The 12,347-nt window shown below is 43.2% G+C and overlaps 1 protein-coding gene across 1 annotated transcript in view; it reads left to right on the top strand.

The window, feature by feature from the left end:
- Positions 1 to 9,636: 9,636 nt before the first annotated feature.
- The window catches only part of DPY19L1 (dpy-19 like C-mannosyltransferase 1), a 43,713-nt gene continuing 41,002 nt past the window's right edge, over positions 9,637 to 12,347 (top strand). Inside the window, exons 1-2 of the mRNA XM_071561401.1 lie at positions 9,637 to 10,113; positions 10,971 to 11,039. Coding sequence (XP_071417502.1) covers positions 9,831 to 10,113; positions 10,971 to 11,039 — 352 coding nt within the window. The 5' untranslated portion in view covers positions 9,637 to 9,830. The remainder of the gene's footprint in view (positions 10,114 to 10,970; positions 11,040 to 12,347) is intronic.

The following is a 12,347-nucleotide window of genomic DNA, read 5'->3' as shown; positions in this document are numbered from 1 at the left end:
ATGCATCCTTGGGAGTGTGAGGTCTTGGGGCCTCTGATCCACTATAAGTAGTATGTCAGGGGATACAGGTTCCAGGGCCAAGATTTACTCCAGCACTTAAGCATTTCCTTTCTACCCATAGCATTCCTTTGAAAACAAATGAAACACTGAAGACAGCAGAATCTTTGTTGGAATTAGGCCTCTGTTGCACTTGCACTTTTAAGGTTATTTTCCAATATGACTTTTCCTTCTTTGTCCTCTGATTTTTTAATTTTCTTCCTCATTTATTGCCTGTTTCCCTTCATTCTTTTCCCATATACACAGCCCCTGTTCTCAATGCTATTAATCAATTATTGTCACAATTCCTTTCCTTCCTAGCTTATCACTTATTTTAGATCATCCACTGTTCTTTCAAAGTAGATCTGTGGTAGACCCATTAGTGAAACTTGTGTGCCTCTTTAAGACCCAAGCTAGTTTTCAACGGCAAACTCAGTTTCCTCTCTCTTATTCTGCTCTCCCACATCAAAGAAAAACCAAGACAAGGTTTGTCCCTGCTTTTCTGCTTCCACAGTTCTTTCTCTTTTCTTGTTTGGTTTCTTTTTGATTTTTCAGGTGCTGGCAAAATTTGAAGTTGTTGCTAATGTGTGTAATTGTAGAAGACTGATAATCTCCAAGTTACAAATAACCATCATGATAAACAACCATGGAATGGCATCTCAGGGTAAAAGTAGCATTTTCCTCAGTGTATTAGGAACTGGGTGGTCTCCAGCTCAAAGTTGGGTCAGGGCATACTTGGGATGAAATTTTTTCATAAATACTCATTGAGGGATTAGCTAGTATATAATAATAAAAAGTAGGGCAGGAAGAGATCATCTCCTTGGCTCAAGACAAGATCAGTTTATAATTAAACCACCTCTGAAAGATGTTTATCTTATTTGCTTTTAAGAAGCCCCAGCAATGGAGATTCTGCAGGTCCTTTAAAGTTTCTGATGCTTAACTACTCTTTCCTTAGAAATTGATCCTAATCTCTAACCTGACCCAGACTGAAATTTTAGCCCTTCACTCCTTATCCAGTGCTTCTGTCTCTTCTTGTAGCAATTTTTTGCCTGTTTGAAAACTGATATTGCATCCCCTCTAATTACTCTTCTCCAAGCTATTTTTCACACTCTCCTTGTGTAGACTTTAGGGGGGTTTTCTGCTGTGTGTATGTGCATGGCGGAAGTGGAAATCTGCTTTGCAACTACCATGGCTGATGTAAAATAAGAATGACAGTAAGGGATAAAGGAGATTAGGAAAACTCCCTACCCTTCAGTGGGACCTTATCTTTTCCTAAGTGCAGTGTTCACTATCAGACACATTCCTTTAACTAAGATCTCACCAGTACTAGCTGGAGTTAATAGATGACTTCATGAATGAGATATGAAGCTCCTTTCCACATACTCCAATGTAACATTTTGTTTTTCTACAGCTACAACACTGTTGACTGATTTCACTGTAACGTAAGAGGGTTTTTTGTCAGTTTACAGTAAAGTAAGACTGTCATAATTTATTTTGCATTCCTTCCTCTGCAGTTTTTCTAATAACGCTGGCAATAAGGCTTATAATGACAGCTCTAATGTGGAGGTTCTGTGCTGCTTGTGAAATGCAATTTTGCCTATGGTATGCTAACATGAAATTACTTTAAACATGGGACAAGAGTTTGTGAGTTGTTAGTAGGCAATGAATCTCCTTCTGTTTGAAAGGCAGATAGAATTTTTCTAGGTACTATCTCAGCAGATGAGAAAGATTACTCTAAAGAGTAAACACCTTTTAAAACTTTATCACCTTTTTCTGGTGGTCATTCTGCATTCTGCTCTTTGACATCCTTTCTGCTTCCATTAAATGGCAATTTTAAAAGCATCCTTCCCATGAAGTATTTCTTCAGCAAAACCCAGGCTTACTGGTGGGCCACAGTTTCCTTGTAGTGCAGCTCTGGGGCTCATTCTGGAACGTCAGCTCTACTCAGTATCAGTGAAATTCTCTGTAACTTTATGATGTGACAGCTGCATGGGAGAAATGGCTAAAGACAAGTATGTCTTTTGAAATATGCCTTCCATACCCAGCAGCACAGTTTGATTTTTAGTATTTTATAGACACTTTTTATATATACATGCATGCAAACGCATACACTTGTATGTGGACACTTGAAAGTGCATTGTTCAGTGAATTCTCATTTTGCTGTCAGGCTAGCATTAGAAAAGGAATGCTGTCCTATATTTAGGCTTCAGTCCATCATCAATATATACATTGATATATATCATCAATGCAATCTCTGCGGAAGGAAAATCCTCTGAACTCCTACGTGTCATGCAACAAAATCCCCTACTGGGAAACAAGTTGTAGCACCTTGAGGAGCTGGAGTGGTTGCACCTGCCTTGTGAAACAGTAAGTCAGCTGCTGCTCTCTGAGCATAATGTTCTATCAAGCTAAAAAAAAAAAAAAAAAAAAAAGAGAATGTTAAACAAACCGTATATTTTAGATGGAAGTGTTTCCCCTCCCCTCACATAACCCCTTCAGTGCTACCTGCTGTACGCCTCTTGAGAAGTGGCTGGGCTAGGGGTTTTTTCTGGCTGTAGACACTTCTTTTGACTTAAATTCTTTTTGCTAAGGTCAAAAGAAAGAGGGATTTTCTAATGATAGGGATGGGGTAGACAGAGCAGCCCACATCTTGTCTAAAGGTAAATGGGGCTTTCAGGGTGAGAGAGGGAGTGTCACAAAGGGTCTGTGTTACTTGTGAGCCATGGGTTGGCATGAGGGCAGCGATGGTCCCAGGCTCACTTTGCAGGACAGTCTGTGGTGCTCCAGGCAACACTCACAGGGAAGTGAAACCACCTACAGTGCCACACACCACTCATAGAGATGATGAAGACAAACCCAAACAGAAGAGGAGTTTGTAAAGGACATTTCTGTATGTAATAGGTGATTTGTATATGCAGAGTCAGAAGGATCACCTGGAGCAATACAAATCTGTGGCAGATGTACTTACAATGCGTACTTGAAACACAGGCCTGATTCTTCTTACTTTGCATGCATGTCAGAGTGTTTCCTCATGTGGAATTACTCAACATTTACAAGTCAGGTGTGATTCAAGCTTTGCATAGATCAGTGTTTAATTTAAATTAACAGCAACTCTGACAAAGCAGCATTAGAGTCAGCACGAAATGAATGGCTTGGCCAATTGTTTTCTGTTCAATCAATCAAACAACCCCAACTTGGCCTGCTAGTCTAGATGAAAGTGCATATTGAAACAGAAATTAACGTGTTAATTCTGGTGGAGCAAAAAGCACGTTAACACTTGGCATACTATTGTTTTTAAGTATGATGTAGAAGTAAAGAGGATGCCTTGGACAGTAGAGGGCACTATGACCTCAAAAATAAGCTCCAAACTGGCCTTTAGTTGTACCTGTTTATGAGCTCAGCTGATGGGACATACACAAATGCCATATTCCAACTGAAAATATGCGCTATTTGTTTCATAGTAATTCCAGAGATTAAAGAGGCAATGTGGGATGAATTCCATCAAGTTGCTTGACACTGGCACATCTTAATGTTTTGGGAACACAGTCTTTAAAGCTTGATTTGGGTGCTATCCTTAACAAGGTTTTAAGAACGCATAATGAGACAGATTATCAAAAAATTGAAAAAGTGAGGAAGAAGATGAGAAGATGTAACTTCTGCACTAGGTCACCAACAAGGACAATGTCATATTTTTTGTTTTGTATGGGTGTAAATTAAAGGGTTTGTAGCCTCAGCATCTTTTTTCTTCTCTTGATAAGGTTACCTTGCAAAGAGACAAGATTTATCAAGAAAGGATGCCCTGCAGCCCTCAAAGTGACCATGTTAGTCACTTCATCATAAGGAATCCACCTTTCCTCAGTCATATAAACGAAGCAAACAGCATTTCCAAGTCACAGTTTTGTTTTTCATTTAAGGGGTGTTCGATGTGCAGTATTATCTTGCCTTCAGTCTGGTCTGTCATTTTGATTACTTTGCCAAAGCTACTTTCTATTGCTGTTTTAATCCACCTCCTCTCTATCTTCACTAATCAGCACAGCACATACTGAAAACCCCACCAAAATGAGTATCAGGTTAGGCAAAGTGTGAAACAGAAATAAACTTGTTAACATCTGAACAGGCAAGCTTAGACCTTGCTGCTATTTCTGACATAGCTGCTTGTATTTCACAGTGGTCCATAAGCTTCTCTCACTCTCTTGCCAAGACAGATTTGCCAGTAAATTTCCATCAGTGTAGTTTTACTAATATGGCAGCATATTTCAAGAGCCCTACTGTCTCTCACATCTGGTTACTCTGCCAGTTGTTCACTGAAAAGCTAATCTGTGAGCACTTCCAGATCATTGCTTTTCTCCTGTTTCTGTTCTAAGTCTATTGCTGGCCTTCCTGTACTTCCACTATAAATGGTGTACATATTCTAAGTCTCACAGAGGGAGCATCTGCCATGAAATATCGTAGTAGCTCAGCCCATGTTCATATGGTCCTGTTCTGTTGCTATCACTTAGCTCCTGCTTGTCGCTGCAAGCTGTTTCCTCTGTCTTCTCTTATGCATCTTTTGGCAGCTGCTACTTAGAGACACACCAGATAAACACTGACTCCACAAAAAATTGAGTAAAACCACCGTGGCTAGTAAATCAGGTTAGGGGAAGCTGGATTCATCACTTCTCCTTGTAACAGTGAGTTCTGTGGTCCTCAGATAACTTACTCTATAATTTGCTCCTCCAAATAGGAGCCTAATGAGATGCAGTTGCTGTGACTGTGAATCATGGCATCTATGCCAAATTAGTATGACTATTATTGCGGTGGCCAAATGCCATGCAACAAGAATGTGGAGTGTACAGCAAGAGATCTTCATTTTGAAAGCTGTAAGGAGATTATGTCATGCAGAGTAGTTAAAAGTCCTCAGGACAGTGAAGAATTACAGAAACATTCCAGGCCTCAGTTGGCCTCAGTTGGGAGGAAATGATCACACTCCATGCTTTAGGAAGGGGCATTGGCAAGTCTCCCAAATCAGCTGCTCAGTAGGGCTTTCATCATTCTGTCTGCAGCAAAGAAGGGTAAATGGAGATATGTTAATCTCAGAGGGTTCCCACTGTAGCCAAAATTTTTTTCTTGATAGTATTTATTGTTCTTTTTTTTTCTTTAGCTGTTTTTTTTTCCAGAGCTGCAGGGAAGCATTTAAGGAGCATGAATAGATGGTACTTGAAACTGAAAGCCAAGAAATCTGAAAAAGTCTGGTGGAAACTAATTAGGTGTTCTGAGTCACTAGTGTCCTTCAGCGTTATTCTGGCAGCAGGAAGTTTGAGACTTACAATCACAGTTAGAGAAACAAAAGAAGTAATTTCTGTGTTAAAGAAAGAACAGCCTTCAGGACCTCTCCTTCTAAATATGTGATTTTTTTAATGTTCTTGTTGCCAGGGTAGGCAAGCTGAGTAAATTGTTCTTATTTGTTTCTAGTAGAAACAAGTGTTTGCTTGTATGAGCAGGTAGCCACACAGACACAGATGTTCCAGTCCTATATATTTTTTCATATATATAGTTAAAATGCAACTGCAACTTTAAAGGTGAGTGAAGATACATTGGAACAGAGATGTGAAAGTAGAGATCAGATTGTTCTGTTACCAACGCACCAGAAGCATAGTTTTCCCTCTTCAGGATACAGACAATGTGTGTTTAAAGGGGTTAACTCCAGGGAGAATATTCATATTCCGCAGAAAGTGAACTGGTCCCACAAAGCTGTTAAATAGGACAAGGTACACACTATAATAGTTTGCCTCTACATTCTGCTGTTTCATTTTTTTGTTAAATTCCTTCAGATACAAATTTCAAGGGCAATCCTGCATTTTTATTTCTTCCTTAAGACTTCTTTGTCTTCTGCACTTCTATTCAGCCTAGTCTACACAAGGAGATATCCCAACTAATTCTGTTCTCATAAAGTTCTTTCTCTAAGTAAGAATTTGTCTGCTCTGTGACTGAAGCTCAATCAGTATTAATAATGAGTTAAGTCAGATATGGCCATATGGTGCTGTAGCTCAAAACGCTCTAACTGCCTGGCTAGTTACCTGAGGCTCTGAGCTCCACATTGCTGCAGCTCTGTTGCTGTCAGCACTCAAAATGGCTAGTTTAATGCTAGGGTGAGCACATCTAACCATGCAGCAGCCACACAAGTGCTTGGTGAAAAGGCATACTTTCCAGAACATGCTAACCTTGGATTAAATAAAGCAAGGAAAAGGGAGCCTGAAGTTCCCTAACTTGCTACAATGCAGTCCTGCTATTATTAAGTCTGCTGCTGAAGGTGTGAAAGTGTGTGGGATCAACACAAACTTCACAGAAGCAAAGCCCTATGGTAGGTGGCAATGGCAGCCTTGTCAAAAAATCTTCAGAATATGCTCTGTTGCTGTGCCACTGGAACAAAGCAGAGCAGAAAAGAAACATCACTATAGACTAAAAAAGGGAATTTCCACAGGCACTCTTATTCAGATCACCTTGGGAGAGAGAAGGGGTTGGTATTGGCAATAAACAATAAAGTGAAGATCTCACTTAAGGCAAGAGGAAGAGAGAGAACTGGTGTCAAGAAACAGTACAGTGGAGGAAAAGAAAACAAGCTCTGGACTGTTTGGTAATGAGGTGTGCCTGCTCACTGTCCTGAGAAACTAATACTGTTAAGGAATATATAGGAACTGCCAAGGCCACTGTGTTTCAGTGGCAGGGTCTCACTCCTGAGGACAGTGAGTTGTCGCCATTGACAGTGTCTCACAACCACTATCCAACTGAGCGTGCTGGTATCTGTCAGTGATTTGGACATATGAAGAAGACAGTTCAGTGATCATGGAAAATGTGTGGGCAAAGAGATAGAGATCTAGCAGAAATAGGAATGTTGTGATCCACATTGTGCTTTGACCTGGGACAGCAGGAAACTGGAGCAACATCCACTGGTTTTGCACTCCCTGGACAAAAGAAGTTAAGAAAGCTGATAATGATGATGTCTCTCCTACTGACTTATAAATATCTTTCAGTATCCTTTAGGGTTGAGAGAAATCAAATTTATTTTCAGAGATGTATTTATTTCCTCCCCTTTCTTTTTGTTTTAAACAGCAAGGTCTGTGCTGATTTATTGGAATGACTCCTTTTGCTGTGATGTGCAGGATTTGTAATGAGCTTCTTTGTCTGAAACGTGATAGATATTAAACATAGCACTTCTGGAAAAAAAAATGCAATTCCTGTGATGATATAAACACTAGGTTTATTTCTTACTACTTATGTCTTACAGTTTGAAACAAGTGTCATTTTATTTTTAGAAGTGTACTGCTCTACTGCAGCTCTTTTGCAGTAGTGTTGATGGTTTTCTGTAGCAATTCATAGTTACTGAATATGGACACCTTTACATTTAAGAATATGATGTCCTGCTTTTTCATACTTACAGTAATTTTTAATATCTTTGGAGTTGTTTAGTAGTAGATGACTCTGTACTCAGATTCTGTGGGTGGTACCTTTTGACATAAATCACCTGAAAAGTTTTAGTAAAAGAAAACAGCCTGAAGGTAATTGATCTGCTAAAGGCTGGAGCAGGCCAAGTTAACCTCAGTGGTTGAGCCATCCCACAGCAATTATTTGAATCTCAATAATATCCATGCTTGAAATTTCTAAGTGTTTCATGAGTGTTGATTTTGGCAAAAATTGAAAATAGGTTTCAGGAGTTAAAAATCAGCAGAACATATCATCTTGCTCTTTTTCTATGAAAGTTACATGCAAAACTGCATCTGGAGCCTGTACCCTTCAATCACTCAGACAGCAACAATAGACTCCCTTGGTTACTAAATTCATGACTAGGCTACTCGATTAAAATCAAATATGGAAAAGAGTAGATTGTGGAACTCTTTCTCTTGAAAAGCAGGTGGGAAAAATAGCATGTATTGTTCAAATACTTGAAGTGTCTTCCCTTAAATAAGCACTGATAAATGTTTCTTGCAATATGAAACTGCTATATGTAACACATGCTGGAAGAAGGGCCTGCATACTCAGGAAACTGGCTGTTTTATACGAAAAATACTATTTCTTCCTTGCTCAGTTCTTGAGATCAATGTAAGACATGCCCTTTGCAATTATTTCCCCAGTCCCACAGGCTTGTTTGTTTAGAACCAGTTTGTATCTTTACACTCTTATTGTGGTGTAAACAGGCTTGCTACTACCACAAAGACAGCAAAAGCCACTCTCTTCTTACACATTCGTTAACTCAGTAGCTGAATCTGGACCAAAATAACCTTCCTGTGCTAACAGTATGCCAACTACACCTTTATTAAACAATTTTTAAAAATACTGTCTTAGTACGGTATTTGCCACATAAGGCTGAAACTGTGTGTTTCACAGGACAGGATGCATAAAAATAATTAGGAAAAGGAGATGAAAATAAAAGAGGTTGTAAACATTTTAGAAGAAGACCTACATCTGCTATGCCAGAGGAAAAATGTGGAAAAAGCCAGGAAAAATAAGCAGAGAGCTGAATGGAAAACTCAGATGTAGAAAACCTGGAAGCAGAAACATAAAGAGAGAAAGGAAGAGTGCAGAGGGATAAAGAAAAGCCTGAAGACAGCACTGAGAAGCACCTCTGAGGTATGGAATAGGTACTGTCAAGAAAGCACTTCCAGGGGACAAAAGTAAGAAGAGGTCAGAGAGAAAAAGATGAAGTGGATCTGTTTGGAGAGGTTGTACTTACTGAAGATGTTATAATCTGCTATATTTAATCAACATTATTAAAAAGTGGTAATTAATGCATCCCTATCTGATGAGCCGCTACTGAGCACTACTGTGCTGAGAAGAGCACAGGTAGGAGGAGGAAGGAGTTTTGCTGTAGCTGGGTCTTGTTCCACAGTTGTGTTGTACATTCACCGCCCTTCACTGAACAGCAATTCCAGCTGTTGGAGCAGGAGCCACAGTGGTTGCTGCTGGGAAGCTCCTGCAGATAACTGCTCTGGAAAAGTCATGAAACACCCGCTCAGGTCTCCAGGGTCCGCATTAAGCAGGACTTCTACGGGATGGAGCCTTTTAGCCTTAGGTCTGGGCTGGAGCCGCCTGGTGCCCCTGGGCCGAGGGTCTGCACCGCCGGCGCACGGCAAGGCTGACCCACGAGCAAACTCCGGAGCAGAGAGGAAGAGGAAGAAGAAAGGTGTTTTCTGTGGCGCGGAATCCGCTAGGACATAGCAATAAACAACACAGCCAAGTTACCTCCTGACAATTAAAATATTGGGGATTTAGACGGGGCGGGTAGGGGATTGACGCTTCGGGGGTGGGCTTGGTTTAACCAGACCACGCTTACGAAGCTGAGCGCCCGGGAACGGGAAGGGCACCCGAGAGCAACACCGGAGGCAGAGGCCACAACAGCGCAGGGGACGCAGCCGCCCTGCCCGCCCCGCGCCCGGCGGGAAACCCTCGGCAAGTCGAGGGAGGGGTGAGCGGGAAGAGCTCCGCTCCCGCCTCCTCGCCCTCCTGCTCCTCCTCCTCCTGCCCGCGGGGCTCGGGGCGGGGCGGCGCGTCCGTGAGCGGCGGGGCGGGCGGAGCGGGGCGGGACGGGACGCGGTGCCCGCCCCGGCGGCAGCGCCGCCCCCGCGAGTCCGGCCGGGCGGAGCGGGGACCGGCCGCCCCTCGCCCCGCTACTACGAGCCCGCCGGCTGCGGCTCCGCCCCGCGGCCTCCGGGCCGTGCCAGGGGGTGGGGGAAGCTGCTGGCTGAGCGCCGCCCCCTCGGCTCGGCTCCCGCCCCTCCGCTCCGGCGCGGCGCCCCGGCCCCGGCGGGGACTATGCGGAGATGGCCGTCCCGAGCCGAGGCAGGAACAAAGAGTCGCCGCCGCTCAAGCCAGGGCAGCAGCAGCAGCAGCAGTCGCCGGGCGCCAGCCCCAGCCGCGGCCGCCGGCCGCACTCTCCGGGCAGGCAGCCGCTGTCCGGCGGGGCCCGCGCCATGCGGAGGGGAGGCGGCGGCCGAAAGGGAGCTCGTGGTGATCCCCGCGGACCCTGCCGGGACGGGCCCGAGGGCGACGCGCTGGGCCGTGGGCCCCTGAGCTTCCTGCGCGACTGCGGAGACCAGCTCCGAGGTGAGGCGGCTGCTGCCCCGCACCCTTGCCCCCTCGCTCTCCCCCGCTGGGAGGGGAGCCAGCCCTTCGCGGGGCGCGGAGCCACCTCCCGCCCCTCTCTGCCCGGCTGTCCCGGCACGGCGGGGAAGACCCCGCCAGTCGCCCCGGCTGTGCCCGGGAAGGCAGTGCCGGGACGTCCTTCCTCGGGAAGCAGCGCTGCAGGAGGAGGGCACCCCGCCGGGGACTCCGGCTGGGAAGGAGGGAGGGAGCAGGGCGGGCGGTGCCTGGCACTGCCCGGGGCAGCGCTCCCGCCCGGCCCGGGCCCGTCCTCCAGCGGGGAGGGCAAAACAAGGGAAAAGCTGACTGGACCCACGTGGGGACCGGCGAGGCCGGGGGCGAGGGAAAGGAAAAGGGTGCTTTCCCCGTTGCAGCATCCCTTGGGGCAGAAGTGGGGAGCGTTCTGTTGGTGTGACTAACTCTTGCAGGAGCATCCCTCTGATGGTGGTGTTGACTAGCGCAGGCTACGGTGCTTATTTCTTATTAGCTTATTTCTTGCCATCAGTCTGCTGAAAGCATGCAGGGTGTTGCATTCTTGAAAAGTCTTGACTTCCTGTTTGAGCAAACTTGTCAGTAACATACCTGTGTAGAAATCCTTTGATAAGGTTTTTTGTAAATGTTCTATCAGAAATTAAAAGCCTGATGATTCGTGTAGTCACCTGAATAGCCTTTCTGTGCTGTTGAAAGCTTTAATGCATAATTATGAATTCGCTGTATGAAACTTCAGCATTTTTACATAAAACTAACGTTGCAGAGTTCAGAGTTCCTCTTACAGAGGCTGTTCTTAGCTGATGCTCAGGATACTTGTGTTCTTTTGACAGTATTTGTTGCCGACAGAAAGGCCTTCATCATAAATGCTGATAGCAAGATATGGCTCACGTTTCTTCTGGGTAAGTAGAACAAATACATCGGGGAACTGTAAGCTGTCAAAATATATTTAAATGAAAATACGCTTGGAAAAACAAAAAACCCCATAGCTTATGTTGAAAAGGGACAGGAAATAACTTCCTGCCTTGTAACTTGTAAAGCTGTTACTGTAGCAGTTAATGTGGTATCAGAACATTTGTAGGAAAAAAATTTCCATGTATTTATGGATCTCTCCTATCCAGTCATTAATTTCTAGGGGAAAAAATAAAAAGCAGCATTTCTTATTGAGTAATGTAATCAAAACAGCATGCTTGAGAAGAATTATGGGTGGAAGAACATGCTGTTGTAGGGAGATGTAAATTCGGATGTTATTATCTTTGGGAATATTTTTTGAGTAAATAATGAAATGACTAATGGCCAAAGTCTTGAATAAAGCCCCTGAAGTGTCTGTTAAATTAAATAAGAAATGCATTCCTAAAGTTAACAAATGTTAAGTAATAGCATATTTGTAAGATGCACGATTATATAAACCCTTAGAGGTATTATAGTAAAAGACAGGCTATTCTGAAGATGCTGGTGCTATTAATCACACCACCAGTAGTCCTGGTTGCCAAAGGGATTTTCTTCAGTTTGATGAATTACATTGCAAAGTAGTAGCAGAGAAACAACCCTTAGCTTACAAACTAAGTGATGAATAAAGTGTTCCTGAATTGCTTTACTTACATCTGTTTAGTCAGCATTTCCTAGACTCGTAGTTACTTAACAGGCACAGAAACGTTAAACTGATGGTCAATATTGAAAAATTATTTTCTTTGATTGAAATTTGAGAGCAGATTAGGGTGGGAGCTTTATAATTTCTGGAATTCGAATTTGTCTGTGAAACGCAGATAACCAAATAAGTACATCAGGGAGGTATTTACATTTTTAATAGCAGTAAGACCTTAGCAGCAAATTATGTGATAGCATACAGTATTTGCAGTAGCAAAGAATGTACATATGCTAAATATGAAATAGTGGGTTTTGATTAGTTTTAGTGGCATTTGAATTTTTGTTGTCGTTTTGCTTAAGTTTAAAGGCCTGTATTTTAAAAACAGGCTCCCACAGCTAGAGCTAGTTCTGTTATAGGGTGTGATTGCTTTTTCCCCTCATGTGAATTACCTCCAATTTATGTGCAGCAATAGAATTGTCAAGAATTTCAAGGACATTCTTATACAACACTTTGCCCTCTTATGTTGGGGTTTTTTTAAATGACCATTGTCTTGAGGCCTTATTCTTGAAGATGTCCTTTTTATATTGTACAGAATCTCAAAATGGAACAACTTCACCAAGCT

The sequence above is a fragment of the Pithys albifrons genome, chromosome 7, assembly GCF_047495875.1.
Source record: "Pithys albifrons albifrons isolate INPA30051 chromosome 7, PitAlb_v1, whole genome shotgun sequence".
In the NCBI taxonomy this organism is placed as follows: domain Eukaryota; kingdom Metazoa; phylum Chordata; class Aves; order Passeriformes; family Thamnophilidae; genus Pithys; species Pithys albifrons.
The sequence above is the reverse complement of the archived record's forward strand: the minus strand, read 5'-3'. Positions and strand labels throughout refer to the sequence as shown.